The sequence below is a fragment of the Anguilla anguilla genome, chromosome 9 (genome assembly GCF_013347855.1).
Source record: "Anguilla anguilla isolate fAngAng1 chromosome 9, fAngAng1.pri, whole genome shotgun sequence".
Taxonomy (NCBI): domain Eukaryota; kingdom Metazoa; phylum Chordata; class Actinopteri; order Anguilliformes; family Anguillidae; genus Anguilla; species Anguilla anguilla.
Genome location: NC_049209.1, coordinates 45717459 through 45735518, shown reverse-complemented (window position 1 = coordinate 45735518; position 18060 = coordinate 45717459). Strand labels below are relative to the sequence as shown.

At 45.6% G+C, this 18060-nt stretch overlaps 2 protein-coding genes across 2 annotated transcripts; both read left to right on the top strand.

The window, feature by feature from the left end:
• Nucleotides 1–218: 218 nt before the first annotated feature.
• On the top strand, nucleotides 219–3001 carry LOC118235451 (uncharacterized protein C11orf87 homolog). The gene is made up of 2 exons (XM_035432846.1): nucleotides 219–516; nucleotides 1236–3001. Exon 2 carries the CDS (start codon nucleotides 1383–1385, stop codon nucleotides 1872–1874), a length of 492 nt encoding a protein of 163 aa, XP_035288737.1. The 5' UTR covers nucleotides 219–516; nucleotides 1236–1382; the 3' UTR covers nucleotides 1875–3001.
• A 3930-nt stretch (nucleotides 3002–6931) lies between these two features.
• si:dkey-183i3.5 (thread biopolymer filament subunit alpha) lies at nucleotides 6932–16753 on the top strand. Its single transcript, XM_035433608.1, has 10 exons — nucleotides 6932–7598; nucleotides 9277–9488; nucleotides 9715–9775; nucleotides 9877–9972; nucleotides 11689–11865; nucleotides 13188–13313; nucleotides 13702–13815; nucleotides 14872–14978; nucleotides 15353–15741; nucleotides 16159–16753. Exons 1-10 carry the CDS (start codon nucleotides 7002–7004, stop codon nucleotides 16173–16175), a joined length of 1896 nt encoding a protein of 631 aa, XP_035289499.1. The 5' UTR covers nucleotides 6932–7001; the 3' UTR covers nucleotides 16176–16753.
• Nucleotides 16754–18060: the final 1307 nt, after the last annotated feature.

Sequence of the window (18060 nt, the reverse complement as noted above, 5' to 3'; positions counted from 1 at the left end):
TTCTTCCGATGACTTTCCCCTCTCTTCCATGAGATTTATGAGTTTGTGAACCCTTGCTGGTGTTGGCTGGAAAAAGGTTTTAAATTGTTTGCTGCGTGGTTTATACTCATAAACTATACGATTTGACCTTAAGAAAACTGCTTTCCGTCCCCCTATCTGGGCAAGTTATCAAACCTTATGCCTTCTATTGCGGCATATTTAAGGCTGGTCGAACGACCTACACCGCAACGTGCATTACAACACAGTTGTGGGGAAATTAAATCACTGGGACGGCGCGTGCCGCTTATTTCTGTAATGCTTCATGTTCGATTCGAATGACGATTGTCCTACAGAGATATGCATGAATGGAGGCGCGGGGCAGAGCGATGCTTTAGAATTGTCTAATGGGATACGTCATTCCGATCTGTTGGGATTGGCTGGCTTGTTTGTGCTCCCCAAATTGCCTCTTTTTTCAGAATAGTGCTACTCCAGCCGGTCTTCGACTTTTGAACAGAGGGGACGTGGCAGGTTAAGCGGGTAAGATTATAACATTTTGTGTAATATTTTCATGCTTTCAAGGTGGAAACACATTTACACATAGATAGAGATGGACGTGTGTTAAATCGTTCAAGAAATTCGGTAATAAGCAAATACAATTCTAACATTTGACAATTTAAATTTATCACAGATTACGGGTTTCCGACTAGCTATATGATAGCCTATTTAATGTTTTTATAACGTCATATCATTATTCATAACGGCCAATGTTGCATATTAGCGTAGTGTATTGGTACTGAGGCAAGCAATGGGGACGATGCCCTGCCCTGCAGAAAGTAGGTTTCATTGCTCCAGCATTCAAATCCCCTATTTCGTTCTTTCAATTTTCCAAGTTTTGTAAACGAATATTTCCAATTTTTTCAATGTACACATTCACGTATCCCAATATATTACGAGCAGTATGCAATTTAATAGGCTATAACTATTTACGAAGGTGAATTTGACGGTAATGGGCTGTAATCTTGTTCGCGCTAACACTAACATCCATGAAAAATGTACCACTGTCGAATTTCGTTTGTATTGGATTGTGCTTTGATATAGTTTCTAGGTGGAAAAAATGGTAATTTCAGTTAAGAGATGTGTGCAGTACACGGCTCCGATCGTGCTTGATATTATTTAGCCATTGGTTTGTCACTGACTGGCTGCACTGCTCTCCCCAATGGAATGTTAATTTCTGCTGTATTGGGTCAATTTTTCAGGCAACTCCTATGGGAAACCTAAGGCATTTAATCCGAGCGGACTCGCGATACCGACAGTCAGCTTGAGATACAAAAGAAGGAAATCGTATCTGCGGATCTTTTTTTTTACAATCTGGAAAACGGACGCTTACCTGTGAAACCTACTAAATGAGTGCCAGGACAACCGAGAGATTGGCGCTAACCATTCCACTTTGCACCTTGAACGGGACTACCCAGACAAATGGCACGTGCATCGATCAAGTGGAGCACTTATTCCAGGTTTTTTCGTCCACTCTCGTGCTCATCGCGTTGGTCGCGGTGATTATCGGGATCATACTGGTTTCCCTCACTACTTTTCACTTTCACAAAAGCAAAATGAAAAAGCGGAAGATACAGAAAGCTCAGGAGGAATACGAACGAGACAACTGCAGCCCCAAAACAGAGAAAGGCAAAGCGGCAGTCAGACAATGCATCATGGTGCGACCTGCGCACAGAGATTCCGGGCACCGGCCACCCTCTGCAGTCCAGAAATGTGATGAAAATACGACGACTCAGGAAAACTCAAGTATCATACCCGTCCCAGAAAACGGCTCTAAAGCTGACACTGAACATACGGAACAGGGACACGACCATTTGCTGGAAACCGTCGCCTTGTCCTGATAAATACAATATAGCCAGGGGATAACTGTAAATAGAAACGGTATAATCAGATCATTAGAATCTAGGGGAAACATAGAAACCGCTCAACAAACGCATGTACGGTGGCATACTCTTTCATTACAGCGTACCAGAGTACCCGAGAGGAGTAATATGGCACAAATTAACACCCTGGCCTCGAAGGGCAATAATTTACCACTTAGGCTACACTCTAAATACTTTTAACACCGCGAGTTCGGTCCTGTCTATGTAAATACTGCTGTGCGGCGATGATGACTTACTTCCGATGGTGTATTGTCTTGGGAAAATAACGGATCCGAGGGACGAAGTGGAATGTATTGTAAATTTCAAACAATTCCGCTGGGTAACGGCGTGTAGCTTTTCGATGTTCCGGAGAATTGAAAAGGGCCAGGATGTTGGAAGTTTTGTATTCCGGCTGAGCGCTGTCCATCACTTGTGGTGCTGAACTGAAGAGGCAACATGGACGATTTTTTTCCTCCTAATATAATCAATTTATTCCTTGCATATTTTGTTGTAAAATCATGTATGTATGTAAATGTATATTTAAATATATACATATATAAGACAAGGCTTCCCAAAATTATCACTGTTTAATTAATCAAGCACCTTCTGAAATGGGCAATAGTTCAATCTCGAGAATATACTGACCGTATAAGCAGGGCTAAAAATGTATCGATTTGCCTGTACGTCATAACGTGGGTTTTTGCATTAACCTTCCAAATAAACCAGAGGAGAGTAATTGCAATTCGCTGAACAGTGCAGGAAAATTCTTAATGTGCAAATATATTTTAAATGAGCTATTTATTGAGAGTGGACAAATATAATTATCTCATTTTTTTCAAACAGTTAAAGTGCAATAGAAGTTTTGGTGATAGTACTTTATTGTTTTAGTTTAATATTTTTCTCCAAAGTAACACTTAATTATTCTTCCAGAGGTATATATACGTGTGTGTGTTTCAGTTTGTTAGTGATAATGTACGAAATCCTAGACTTAAGTTTGCTTTCCTAGAAAAGATCACTTGATTTTCATTACCTGTTATGTTTATAAATCCTGGTATTTATAGTGTAACTTATGGCCTATAATAAAAGAGACATCATCTTAAAAGTAATTTGGTTATTTGTATTTAATTGCTATTTCGTTTAAATTGAATATGGAATGAAATTCGTGAAATGTAAATCAAATTCAAACTGGAGATGCATATGTATTATGGTTTTATGTATTCTTAATCTTTTGATGATTGCAATTTTATATAACGATCTATATATATATATATATATATATATATATAATGATATTTCTGTGTGCAGCAACCGTCCTGTCAATCTAAAATAATTCGTTGCACAACGAAATGTTTGACTTTTTCAACAGGATATTGCATTGACTTTATGATACCACCACATACATTTGTCTCACGTCATGTCAAAAGATGTAGGGGCCATTAATTATGAGGTTTTTAAAGCTCCGATTAATTGTTCGCATATCTATTTTAATACTCAGTTGTACGTGCATACACGTGACAAGTTTAGTAACCCCTTTACATGTTGTAACCACGTGACTTGGTGTTAATACCGAACTAGACGCTCCGTACTGCAACCACTCTGAGTGCTTGAGTGAAATAAATTGGAAGGGTCGGGTTTTATTCTCACATCGGAAAGCCTTATACCGTGCCAGGATTTCCACCAATCAGAACAAGGGGGCAGCGCTTATGTCATCAGGACAGGGCCTGATCGAACCTGCAGGATAGTGTATCCCAGCTAACATCTGGAATGTCCAGCTACCTGCAGCAAGACAAAGCTGGCAAAAGCATCGTGCCCTATGGAAAGTGCCTCATAATCCATACGCTGATTAATGATTCACATTAATGATGTAACAGTTGCACCGTTGGTACGTGAGGGGAAACTCAGCCTAATTGCACATATTTTTCCTTTTTATTATTATTAAACATTTGATTCAATTGGCCAATATGGAGCGCTGTGGAATTTATCCAGGAGATAATTATGTGTTAATGGTGTTTCTCACAGATATTCATATGACTCACTGCCCTCTTTGTCATCCTGACAGCAATTTATTCATTTATTTATTTATTTTTGGAGGCGGTTCAGGTAAGCGATCATCACGACGCCATGTTGTTAGGGCTTGCTTTTTTTTCCTTGAGGGGGGTGGCGCTGTCACTGACTTCGACGATCACTTCCCAGCAACGGACGCTCTCTCTGCCCACGGCACATTAGCGCCATGACCTTGTTTAACGGTGGACTGCGCATACCATTAATGAGTGGCGATACGCATTAGCAGGAATGCAATCCCAAGGATAATTACTTATGCGGCTGGCTTACACTGGTCGCGGTGAGAGGAACTGGAATGCACAACACACACGTAGCCCCATGGTGTTTGAGGAGACGCGAGCACTAAGCTCGTGCTTGTTCCTGAATGTCAGCGGGTTGTTTGCGGCGCCGGTGAACAGACGTAATAATCTTATGGTACAATGGCCTCTGTCCATCAAGGCGTGCCGCTGACCTCCGCCACGGCTCACTTGCGCAGACCCCGCCTGCCGTGTCTCCTGGCCTTTGTCGCGGCTTGTGTTATTTCAGTGTCATTAAACAGGACGGCCCCTCGAAAAAAAATGTCAGGATGGTTACGGTCTACCGTATTTTATTCAGTAGATGAATCGGTTAACCTTGCGCCGCCGTTCTCACCTTTCAGATCCCGTACGCCTGAGGCTGAAATAGCCTCCGATATCATCTTTTCCTTGATATATCAGTTTTTTCTGCGTGGGTAAAGCTGTTATCGCTGTAGAAGATGATTTTCTTTGGATTTCCGTAACACCGAAACACCTCGTGTTCCCGTGCAGTGCACATGGGCTTGCGTCCATGCAGGATCACGCTCTTCACTCACACTGCTCTGGTCGCGGTGCAAACGCCCTATCGCGTGCAGCTATAGGACTGCACTTGTGAAAGGTGATCTGAATTATGAATTACTATCTTTTGCTCCCCATAGCTCATTACCTCAAACTCTCTCGGCTGATGATCTCTGGGAGATGGAATGTAAAACACTTAAGATCTGATAATTGCTGCATTGAGATGAAAATGCAAATATATTTTATTTTTTTCTCCTTTCTGGCCAAAAGGAAAGGAATGTAAGGGGAAGGGGGGAATTGGGGGGGGGGGGGGGGGGGGGGCTACCACAACAGTTGTGTGGGGATCCATCACATAGGCCTCAGCCACTCCCCCAATAGGGTACTATCACATAATTGCATCTCCCTCTGCGAGGACAAAGGGAGATTCACTGCAGCCGATACATCTCAGTCTGTGTAATAGAAAACTGTTGGCCTGGCCCTTCCCCGAGGCTGCAGGCGGGAGCTCCACATTCAGCTGTGTAAGGACTACTTTCAGGACATGGACCCCGGCTGTCAACTCGGTACCTGGCCTTGCGTCAAATCCACATTTAACCCCCTTTCATCTGTTTAGCCCTCAGTAAAAAATTGAAAACTCTGCTGCAGATACCTGAAAAATTTCAGCAAATATTTGTACAAATTAAAATACACAATTAATGGAAGACTTGATCTGAAAATTGGTGAAAATACATATTTGTTGTCAGTTATATGCAGGGACTTTACTGGAGTCTAAAGAGTTCATTTCACATAATGTATCAATCACAAGTTGTGTAGTGCCTTACAAAAGTATTCAGACACCTGGCCAGTTTTTGAGCTTTTGCTGGATTACAAATTATTGCAATTGATTTTTTGATCGATGTAGTACATTCACTTAAAAATTAAATGTGAATGTCATATACGTATCCATACAATAATTGCATACATGTGACCTCTGACCCCCAAGCCAGGGAGGGTTGGGATACAGCCAGTCGCTTGCAGGGGATCAGGCCACCGGACCAAGAACGTATGGTAAGGATGGGAAAGTATCCCCTCCCCCCACTTTATTTCTAATTACAGGCTGATGTCAGTGTTCTTAATCCAGGGACATGGCAGCGGGCCAGGTGCTGTTGAGGTATTCCATAAAGCACACCTCCTTTGGCTGCCTTCCAGGAAGGCATGTTCCTAATTGTCCTCATAAAGTAAAGCCCTAGAGTCCTGCCAGCATCTCAACTAATGGGGAGGGTGGGGGGGTTGAGGGGGGTTGGGGGGGGGGGGGTGTTCGTGCTAAACATATCGCACGGCATGTTTCCCCGTAAGAGTAATGGGTAGCTATAAGGGAAAAGGGTACGGGTATTTGATGTCCCATCTATGTAATGAGCTTTGCATTACCAGGTCATTCAAAGTGGGGGGGGGTAAAGTTATCTGTATGTACAAACACCTTCTACTGTCTGCTGTGGGAGTAGGGACCAGCACCCCGCTGCTTTCCTGATACTCCAAAGCCTGCTGGTCAGTTAGGAGGAGGGACGATGCACTGCGGAGCGCAGCGTGCTGAGCGCAGGCCCAACTCTGAGGAGACCCCTCGCTGTTGTAGCATGTTGCATACCGTTCGCTAACGCCAGAGTTTCCATTTTCCTCTGGGGCGCTCGAGCGATGGGCTGAAACACATCAATTCAGCTGCCTCTCTCTCTCTCTCTCTCTCTCTCTCTCTCTCTCTCTCGCTGGAAAACCATCAGAGTAATTTACAGGAGCAACGTGTCGTTGAAAGGCGTCCTCCGTGCTGCAGAGTTTAGGGAATTAGCGCTGTGGATCGGAATCTGCCAGGGCGTTTTTTTTTTTGGTTTTTTTTTTTTTTAAATCATCTAACAACAAAAGTGGGAGCTGGTGATGCTGAGGTGTTGGTATAATAAAGCTCTTGTAAAATAGCCTCCTGAGTCTGTTTGCGTTCAGGGCGTGGACGGTGTATAATTGATTGCACTTTAAATCAAACTTGCCCCCGAGCCCCGAGAGGCTTCTCTACACGTTCCTGAGATATCTGAGCCTGCAGGGCAGACGCTGGCCCCCCTTTCAGCCCGTACCTTTTGAGTGACACCGGCAGCGGCGGCAGCCAATCGGAGCGCGGGGTTCCCCCCTGCCCCCGTCACCCCTGAGGTATATAAAGACGCCCGGGCCGCCCGGAGAGAGCCTGTCTGCTCGGGAGAAGTTCAAGTTCAGACACCCGGACGCTGGGACTGAAGGCGGCATGTCAGAGGCAAGCATAAAGATCACGGGGAGGTCGGTCCGGCACGGGGCCGTGTACGGGGGCAACCGGCTCTTCTCGTCCGGCCGGAGCAGCGGGGGCATGGGGCTGGCCATGTCCAGGTCGGTGGGGATGGGAGGAGGAGGAGGAGGGGGCGGTGGACTCGGCCTGAGAGGGGGCCTCGGGTTGGGCTTGGGGCTGGGCGGCGGCTTGGGGCTGGGCGGGGGTGGCGGCGGCGGCGGCGGTCTGGGGCTGGGTCTGGGTCTGGGCGGCGGCGGCGGCGGCGGCGGCGGCGGCGGGCTGGGCCTGGGCCTGGGCGGCGGGCTGGGCCTCGGGGGCGGAGCCGGCGGCAGGCTGGCTGGGTTCCGGGCCGGTGTGGCCCCGCTGAGGGCCCGGCTGGCGGGACGCATCTTCAAGATCGGGGGGTACGGCTTCAACCCGTCCTTCCTCACCACCACCACCACCGTGGATGCCGGCATCAGCCCCGTGCCCATCCTGGACCCCTCCCTCCCGTCTGTGGACACAGTTCAGGTCACCCGCTTGAAGGAGAAGGAGGAGCTGCAGGCCCTCAATGACAAATTCGCCACCTTCATCGACAAGGTACGCTCCTCATCCTCTTCTGACTTCAACCCGCGCGGCACTTGGCTGAAGCTCTAAATCTGAGGCTTATTTTCCTTTAAACACCGTCCAGGAGAACTCCTGAGATAAGGCAAAATCCGGGTTTTAAATTATTTATCTACCAAAAGTTTTAAATAAAACTTTGGCTGCTCAAAGCTTATTTTGCTGTCTGTGGCCGCAATTAATTCTATAGAGTTATTTCGCGCTTGCAGAATTTGTAAAATGAGCTGCAAAAATAACAAGAAATAATAATTCATGTCGTTCCTGTGTATGGCGTTAAGTGAGCCCAGTATCTGTCGAATCCAAACATTGCTCTTAAATAAGTATTTCGCCAGAATCAATACCTAATGGTGGTCTATTCTTGCGATCAATTAATCTTTCAGGCAGAAATAATTCCTTGAACGCAATTTAAATCTTTCCCAATTTATTCAAATGTCTTCCAGGCATGGTTTGATTAATCACTACATCATTCGTTTCTGGTATTATGGTATTATTTCAATAGTTTAACTGACCTCAATTATTCTTTCAAACATTGTGTTCAAACAGTTGTCTTATCCATAACACTGTGTCTTGATGTGTAGTAGTACAAGGCCACTTCAAACACAGCTCCCCTCCTTCCAAAGCATTTCAGAGACCCACAATAAGCTTGCCTTTTTCCCGCAGGTTAGAACAAAAGGTGTATGTTTTAGGAGATGGCAAAGCAATTTTTTTTTGGATTATACACCAGTCGCCAATTTCACTTTAATGCTACCATCTCAGAAACAGCTCTCGCCTAGAAACCTTTAAATAAAACTGTCACCCCGCGAGCGCGTTTAATAAAAAGAGCTGAGGAGATGCCCCAGCTGCTGCGAGAAATATCGTGATGCACAACAGACACCGAACTGACAGTGATTGCACCAACCATTTTCCATCTACGAAAAATGAAAACCGTTGAATTGCTCTGCAGGCAATCATCATCAGCTCTACCAGACATCCATCCATCCATTCCTCCAGGATTTTCCAGAGAAGACCAAAGCTTTTAAAAAAAATAATATAACTGCATTTTAAATTGGGTTGGATTCTTTGCTCAGTCTTGAATAGACCCTATACATGACTGAGGTTAATAGCGGTGGAAATTAAATACCGTCATCTGACACCCATATCAGGATGCAACGTAATATTTAATACAAACGTAAATGAAAATATTTCCAAATTGTGATGTTAAAAGACAGATGTCGTTTAATATCACAATTTGGAAATATTATCATATTAATTTATTGCATTATAAAGGATGTTAAAACCACAGTAGGCTGTTGTTATCTAGCTTAAAATTTATTGACAGACAAAAATGGCAAAAAATTGTTTTCTGGGAGACATGGAGTAAATTTCAGGAATAGGAGAAGCACTAGGGGGGTGTGGTGGGACAGGGCGTGTCATCCTGACATCCTGGCGGCGTGGCTTAAGTGAGACTTGAGCAGTGTGAACTTATGAAACATCTGAACGTAAACAAAATATATATTCCGAAAAGGAGAAATATTTACAGCTTAATTCTTCTGAAACTTCTTTGGTCCCAGATAGGACACCCCTGCGTGAAAGGTGCTCGTGAAAAAAAGTTTGCCGGCTTTCCCAAAAAACACACAGTCACAGGGGGGGTCTGCTGTTCCCCTCTCTCGTGTGACAGGCCCGCACCCTCGAGCAGCAGAACGCCATCCTGAAGGCAAAGATCTCCATGTTCACCAACCCGGACCAGGGCGGCCCCGCCAGCACGTCCATCCTCCTCACCTCCGCCATCGGATCCTACAAGACCCAGATCGACAGCCTGACGGCCACCAAGGAGGCCATCATCGCCGAGATCGAGCACTACAAGGGCATCATCGAAGACGTCCAGGCCAGGTGCGTTACCTCCTGTCCTTTTTCCTTTTGTTTATCGATACAAACCAGCAAGACTTCAGTATAGCTTTCCCACAAGAATCCATCAGTTCAAAATGTGTTTTTTTGATGTTGACATATATAGATATATTTCATGAATTACATGGTGCGCAGCAATATCTTGTATCTTGTGTATCATGCGGCAATGTCCATTTTGAGTGATTGTTCTGTTGCCTTTTGTGTTGAAAAGGTACGAAGAGGAGGCATCACAGACCAAGAATCTAGAAATTGATTGGACGACCTTGAAAGAAGTATGTTTATTTCACCATAAGAGCACTCAGGAGAAATCATGTTCTATTTGATTCTGAGTTTTGTCAGTGTTTGCCTAAAATATACCCGTGCACATCTGCAGGAGGTCGACAATCTCTACCTGACCATTTTTGAGCTTCAAACCAGCATCGGGGGACTGGAAGATCAGATAGCTCTTTCCAAGCAAGTGTATGACGCTGTAAGTAACTTTTAAATACCGAGAGAGGAATGCATGTGCTTCAACCTGCCGTAGAAACGACATCCAAAGAAATACAGTCTCTTCCTGTCTCTTCATGTTTCTGTTACTGTTACAGACTGACCAGCCCATTCCTGCCTCATTGAGTTTCTGCCATTTCATTGCTTAGCAATGGAAGTGAAAACCATTCATTCACTGTTTACATTGGCCCCATAACAGTCTTACTAAATCCCTCTTGATTGTCATGTTGTTTTTGGATCAATAGGTTGTTACTGTCTTTTTATTGCAACCTAGAACCCCATAAGGGCACTATTCAAATCCCACATATAAGATATAAGGTATATTTTTGGATATGCAAACAATGTGCAACATAAGAATTTCAGTTACTGACATTTATATATGTTTACAGATGCATGTATAGTACTATACAAAAAACCCACATGTGAATATATGAGGTTAATATTGATGCTTCATCTTTTGTGATTTTTATAGTTACCTTAAACAATGGGCCTTATTCTCAGCAATTGTGGAGTCTAACATTACACTCATCAAACACCTGTTAATGGCAACTACGCATTTTAAAAATATGTATTATCTAGATGACGTCATCTACTATGACATAATCTACTGAAAATATCTGAAAACCAAAAGGCAGTCAAAGGTTTCTGACTTGCACAAATAGGCACAACCCATACTTTTTATAGTCCTGGTGGCCTGTCAACAATGAGATTCACTTCCTTTGAACAGCAAGTTAAAAGGCGGCGTCTTCAGGTTTGGTCATCTAGTGGGAAAAAAAAAGGCTTAAGCTTCAGTGTTCTTGATCTGCACTGTACCAGAAAAGGGGTGACGTTGTTCCCAAAGCCTCCTTGAGATTCTGCCTCGGTTAAGCTCTCCTCCGCGCTATTAAAATGTCTTTCCATCAATCACGGAAATTCAAATTACCTGAAAGCCTCTCTGCACTCTCGTCTGGCTGCTTCGGCTAAAATCAATCAGGTGACCACGGCGCATGCTAATGAAGCTATCGGCGGGGAGAAGCCATTCGAGTGCCTCTCATTACACACGTCAGACTACGTGACTTTCTTTCAAGTGCACCGCGACTCACCTTCGTCTTCGTCTCACAAGGCTTGATTAAGAAGAGCCAAATCAGATTTTTGCTCGTGAAGTAAAGGGACAGGGTAATTTCGGCTACCTGGCATCTGCTGTAATTACAGACTAGGTTTCCCCATTCAAAGGAGAAGCTTTCTGTTGGCTGTTCCCGCGTGTACGCATGAACGTACATAAATATCAGCAGTCAACAGACGCAATTACATTTTCACAAGATTACACATTTACACACAATCCATTAATCCAGTTGGATATTTCTGCTGAAGCAATTCAAGTTAAGTACCCTCCTCAAGGGTACAACAGCAGTGCCTCGTTTGAAAATAACCCCCCTGTTGAGTTACAAGCCAAGTTCCCAAACCATGATACCACACTACCAGCGCAACATACAATTACACAGTCTTACTTGCAATCAAGACGCCAAAGCAGGGCGCAGTACGAATGCCGAATAGATTTGACATACATTCGCTCAAACGCTGTAGCTACGTTTTATGAAGGGCCTCGTTCCGGGCAGCGTGCAATCATTGATCCCCAGTGTTGACAGACGCCAAACCTGCGGGTTGCATTTTCGCTACACCCTGGTGACGTCCGGACTGTTTCTGCCCCCCCCCCCTGCAGAAAGTGAAGGAGGTGAGGAACATCGTGACTGGCAGCGTGAAGTCGGCCTTCTCCATCTCGGTGGACAACGCGGCCCAAGCGCAGGACCTGACCACGGCGCTGGCGGAGGTGAAAAACCACTACGAAGCCCTGGCCCAGCGCAGCAAGCAGGACGCCCTCGTCTCAGTCCAGGACAGCGTACGTATGCTTTTTCATACTCACTTGCACACGACACCGCATTGCCGTTGTTCAACAGATGTCCTTATTCGGAGTTTCGTTGGAGAACGGAACTGCAGTCGCCTGATTTATCTGAGCAAGAGTGCCAAACTTGGCTTACGGCAGTCCCTGACTAGCAAGCACACATGCAACGGCATGCAGCATACTTACACTCTCAAAAACCCTCCCTGTGGCATTAATTTTCTGCTTCTGCTCTTCATTAGTTGCACAAAATGGACCTTATTGTACTGCGAAATTGTCAGTATTGCAGACATAAACGTCAGCCACAGCTTGAGTGAGTTTATTACTCAAGCCATTCCCACAGATATTTTTAGTCTTCCTCTTTAAATCTCTATTAGACCCTGGTTAAATGCATAGTTGAAACACTAACCGCTCAGATGCCGGTTGAACTCCTCTAGATTTCAGACAGTTTTAAATACATATTTTCATCAATACCCCGTTCTACTTTCATATAATTGCATGCGTTGATATCACATGTTAAATATATTTCTGACGTAGGTCTGCGCTTTGCAACTGAATTAGCGTGACTTACTCGACAGTTTCCTCGATTTTCCTGTCATAGATGTGCGTGATCATTTTCTCTCCACACAATTTCACGCCCATAGGCTACAGAAGACATCTAATGCCGGTTCTGCCTCCAAACAGAGGCCGAGATGTCATAGTCGTGTGTAAATGTAGCCCCTGGCTCTCTTGTTAAAGGAGTTAGGCAGCCCTTGACTTTCAGAGCACGGTGAACGCGAGTGCATCTCTCCATATCCGTCATTGCACCAGTTCTGCGTAAACCTCTCGCATCCAAGTGGACATTTGCGGTACTGCACCAACTGCAAAACAGCTCCCCCCAAAAAAGTTATTCAATATATTGTGCCAGTGCCAGGTCAAAAATAAATCCAGGATCAAAACAAATGAAAAAACACAAGAAACTGTAATGGAGAACAGGTCACCCCTTCATGTTTTCCTTGGTATTTATCATTTTGGACCTATTGAATTGGAAATGGGATATTGTTATTACACTGAACAGAACCAAGAACCCCAGACTCCACAGCAAATCATGATAATTGGTAAATCCAGCTGCTCACCATGTGAAGAATTTCCATCTAGTTTCAGTATACAATTGATATGCATCGATGCGTTTTGTCTGTAACAGTTCAATTGTCATCTGTTACACCATGTCCATCCAGTACATGCAGCTGGGGGGGGGGTCCTCATTCAGTTACTTGGCTGATGCCACACACACACGCACACACACGTAGACGCAAGCTGACTTTTATTTTGCACTATTGCAGATCTCCATGATGTCGCTAACATCCCAGCCCAATACCCAGACCCTCACCACAACAAAGGAGGAGCTGCGTCTGTACAAGCTGCAGATCGACTCTGTGCAGCGGGAGATCGAGAGGCTGAAGGGGCTGGTGAGTGTGAGCGCGGGGGCGAGAACGCGGGCGTGAGAGAGCAGCGCGAGGCGGCTTCGCAGCAGAGCGCGTCGACGCAAACTCCGATTAAAGACCTAGTCCCTAGTTAATTAACACGATGATGCGCGAGGTAGCACGCAGAACGCATTTCTGAAAGCGAGCGCTTCTGCTAACGTGCGTCTGTGAGGAGACGCTGCGTCTGCAGCAGCGGCGATAACTAGTGAGCGTCACGTCGGTATTTTAACAGGGCGACGCTGGCGCAATTTAAAAAGCTTATTTGCTGCCGCCGTAAGGCTGACTTGCGCATTCTGGGAAGCGGCCAATGGCGACTTGCGAATTCGGCCCGTTTGCAAGCCTTTGTGACCTTTGACCTGTGCCCTCGCCGCAGAACGCCCAGCTGGAGTCTCAGGTGGATGAGGCGGAGTCTCACTCCAGCACACACACAGAGACCTACCAGGACCAGGTGACGACCCTCAAGGTCCAGCTGGATGACATCAGAAAGGTAAACCAGTGGTCCCCCTGAGACAGCACTCTGTGTTCTCCAGTATGGCGAGCTCTACTGTAGATACACTATAGCACTCCTTTGCTGTACTTCTGTAGTGTGGTGCATCAAAACTGGTCAGGGTTCAGCACTCAAGCATCAAGTTAAGGAAAGCAGTATCCTCGTAAATAATTACCAGATTAATTTTATTGTATTTATTTATTTAGTTTATTTAAGAAGGGACAGTGCATATTAATCAACAACAAATGTAAATGTGCCAGATTTATCCAAAAGGCTCATTTTCATCAGCAGTCCCTGGCCAAAGTGTTATAAAAAGGCTTCCTAAAAAGATAAAAGATAAAGGGGTACCAGTAGGTGAGCTTCAGTCTTACACAGACCTTTGCCTGGGAGGGCTAGTCCATCACCCAGTCTAAGCCTTTGCGCTGGCCAGTTTGTGCAGACCAAATTATCTGGAATTGCTCCATTGAACATGGTAGCTTGTTGCTCCAACAAGAGGCTGAATGGATAATAGATATTTGCTTAGAAGTTCAACAATGCTTCACAAAAAACATTTATACTGCATATTATCCCAGAATGCAGTTGTGCTTTCTATGTGGGCACCCGGTCTTAGGTGACACCACATTAATCATGGTTATTTCGAGCACACCTTTTTACCTCTTAATGTGTACACAAAATGTTTTAGGGAGGTGGAGGGAGCATCGCTGGTCTAAATAGGAGCAACCTTTTAGTTATTTTTAAGCCTTTTAATATTTCAGCTGGAGAAGGCACTCTCCCTTTCCGTTGCTCTTTAAATTACAGCTGAATTAATTTTCCGATTCCGTGCTGCAAGTGTTTTGGGGTTATGCAGGTGATTTTGCTGGTGGGGGTAGTATCTTGTGGTAAGCTTACAGCTCAAATTGTACGCATCGACTGGTCATCGGAGTACGAGGAACGCGCGGACGTGTATTGATCTTGTGGGCCGAATGTAACCCACCTCCATAATCCACCTGTCAGGTCTGTTTGCGGGCTCAAACACTCGCTTTTACCTGAACTAAACGCAGGACCCTTCCCTTCCAGCAAATCACTCAGTACGGGCAGGAGTACCAGGAACTCCTCGCCAGCAAAATGTCCCTGGATGTTGAAATCACTGCTTACAAGAAACTCCTGGACAGTGAGGAGACAAGGTGAGTGCGCTTATTTAGTAGATGACCATAAACTACATTCCCGCACCTTTATATCAAATATATAGGGCTACATACTTTATGAAGTACCCTTAGTTTGTTAAATGGTGCGACAGTCATGGTCCACTCGGGACCTGTACCTGTAGGCTTTGTCACAGACTCACAGCTTCCTGGTAAATTATGAAGTTCCTTAAGCACTGCAGTGCCCTACCGCCCCATGGGCTAAGGGAAAGGCACACGTCTTACAAATCAGAACACATTTATATTGTCCTCTTCTGATAAATCGACACCATCGCTGAGGGCAGCATTATAATGGTCATTCGGTTACATGTCCAGGTTAATGCCTCTAACGCAGCGCCTGTCTGCCTTTCGTCTAGGCTGAAGTCGGGAGGCGGAGTCACGGTGCACATGTCCAAGACTGCCGTCATGGGCGGGGGCGGGGGCGGGGGCGGGGGTGGGGGCGGGGGCGGGGGCGGAGCTGGCCTTGCCCTTGCAGCCGGAGGTGGCGGACTGGGAGGCGGATACGGAGGCGGACTGGGACTGGGAGGCGGATACGGAGGCGGATACGGAGGCGGACTGGGACTGGGAGGCGGATACGGAGGCGGACTGGGAGGCGGATACGGCGGCGGCGGCGGCTTAGGCCTGGGGGGCTACGGGCTGGGCCTGAGCTTGGGCGGCGGTGGCGGCGGCTACGGCGGAGGGGGGCTCGGCTACGGCTCGGCCTCCTTCGGCGGCGGCGGCAGCAGCTACTTGTCCAGCAGCACGAGTGAGTAGAGCTCAGGCTCTCCCGCTTTCCCTCCGAAAATACCGCCACTGGCGCAGCGCGGGTCACGTCCGCCACGCGCTTCTATACCAAAGCCTGGAGATTCACACAGAGTGCCTGTTAGGAGGATGGCAAGGCATTTATATCAGTCACAGTAACAGATGTGTGAAAGTCACTCAATTCCTCTACCACCACCCCCCCCCCCACACACACACACACCTTCCCTGAGGGAAAACCAGCCAGGCGTTTTGTTCTAAATTGATGCCTTAATGGCAAACCTGCAGCTATTTGGGATAATCCCCTCGTAGAGCAGCACAGGTGTCTGTCAAACAAGCCAACAAAAAATAAAAAGATGTTGAAAAAGGACACCGAAACGCTGGGTTAACCTGAGGCGCGGCCTTCCTTTCCTCCTTCCTCCAGTGTCCACCAGCTACTGATGAAACGCGCGCGGACCACGGATCACGGATGACTGCACGGACCTCGACGGCTTACCTGCAACGCCTCTGGCTTTCACCACTGGAAGACAACGAGAGAGAGAGAGAGAGATAGAGGGAGAGAGAGATAGAGGGAGAGAGACAACCCAAGCCACAAAGAACCACGCCTCGAAATTCGCTTTTTAAATTTTTTTCACCTCGCCGCCTGTGCGCCTTTCTCTTCTCTCTCTGACGCTTCCTCCTGCAAAAGAAAGGCTGCAGAAAAAATGTTGTGTGTTTCCTTCACGCCTGGTCTCTCCTGCTTCTTACGGCTCAGTGGCTCACGTGGATCATTCAGGGAGGAGTGAGATTTACAGCCATTAATAACCAAAGCTTTTTAGTCTGTATATATTACCCGAAATGCTAAAACTATTAAAAAAAAGCACCATTAAAAGTAAACACTGATACTTCGGTCAATAGGATGGACCCACACGCCCCAAATATGTTTCATTTGGCTAACGTCCACTTCAGTTACTCCCTGCCCACGAAATGGAAATGCTTACCCAGAACCACAAAAATAAATTTTGTCTGTTTAAAAATAAGCTGTGGCGTCATTAGTATTGTTTGTTTTTTTTAACTGTGAAATAAACTATGTTTCATTCCTGTGAGCCATCCAACACAGCACACAAAAATCAGGCTGTTCTGACCACCACTTTCATATGATCAAAAAAAGAAATAAAGCCAACTGAAAATGTGCCCATTTTCACATACCGTTAAAAGTGCAGAAAACAAGACCGGTTCAAGTCACTCCCAATTACAATTGCTGCCTTTAATGTAGTGGGGAATGAGGAATGAGTCTTCTATAACACTAGTTAGTATATACAGTTGAGGCCAAAAGTTTACATACACATAGGCTAAAGATATTCAAACTCAGTTTTTCACAACTTCAACTTTCACAAATTGCGAACCTCCACAAGTCCGGTTCCTCCTTAGGAGCAATTTCCAAAAAAATGAAGGTACCACAAGCATCTGTAAGATTATATGCAAATATAAAAATCTCGGGGACCACACAGACACTGCATTGTTCAGGAAGGAGGCACAAATTAACTCCCAGGGCTGAACGAACTTTGATCCACAAGGTTCAACTGAACCCCAAGACAACAACAAAGGAACTGGTGAAGGAGTCGGAGGCATCAAGTACCAAAGTATCTACATCCACCATTAAGAGAATCCTACATCACCATGGCCTGAAAAGCCCCTACTCCAAGACCGGCATAGAAAAGCCAGAATTAAGTTTGCAGGTGATCACCAGTACGAAGACCTAGCCTTTTGGAGGAGTGTTCTCTGGTCAGATGAAACAAAAATTGGCCAAATGTTTGGCCATAATGATCAGCGTTGTGTGTGGAGGAAAAGGGGTGAGGTGTTTAATTCGAAGAACACCATCCCAACTGTGCAGCACGGGGGTGGCCGCATCATGTTGTGGGGATGTTTTGCTGGAAAAGGGACTGGTGCACTTCAGAAAATAGATGGCATCATGAGGAAGAAGGATTATCTAGAAATACTGAAGCAACACCTCAAGACATCAGCTAGAAATGTTAAAACTTGGTAACAACTGGGTCTTCCAGCAGGACAATTATCCTAAGCATACCTCCAAAGTTGTAACAAAATGGCTTAAAGACAACAAAGTGAAAGTATTGGAGTGGCCATCACAAATCCCTGACCTGAATCCCATTGAAAAAATTTGGACTGAACTGAGAAAGTGTGTCCGAGCAAGGTGAAAGAATGGGCAGAAATTCTGGCATTATTCCAGTATTGTGAGAAGGCTGTGGAAGGCTACCTCAAGCGTTTGATTCAAGTTAAGCAATTAAAAAGCAAGCATAAGTGCGTTTGCCTGTGGTTTCACAACACT

Coding starts and splice junctions, on each gene's coding strand:
- LOC118235451 (XM_035432846.1), top strand. CDS start 1,383: ATGAGTGCCAGGACAACCGAGAGATTGGCGCTAACCATTCCACTTTGC.
- si:dkey-183i3.5 (XM_035433608.1), top strand. CDS start 7,002: ATGTCAGAGGCAAGCATAAAGATCACGGGGAGGTCGGTCCGGCACGGG. Junction 7,599..9,276: donor TCGCCACCTTCATCGACAAG/GTACGCTCCTCA, acceptor CTCGTGTGACAG/GCCCGCACCCTCGAGCAGCA. Junction 11,866..13,187: donor TCGTCTCAGTCCAGGACAGC/GTACGTATGCTT, acceptor GCACTATTGCAG/ATCTCCATGATGTCGCTAAC.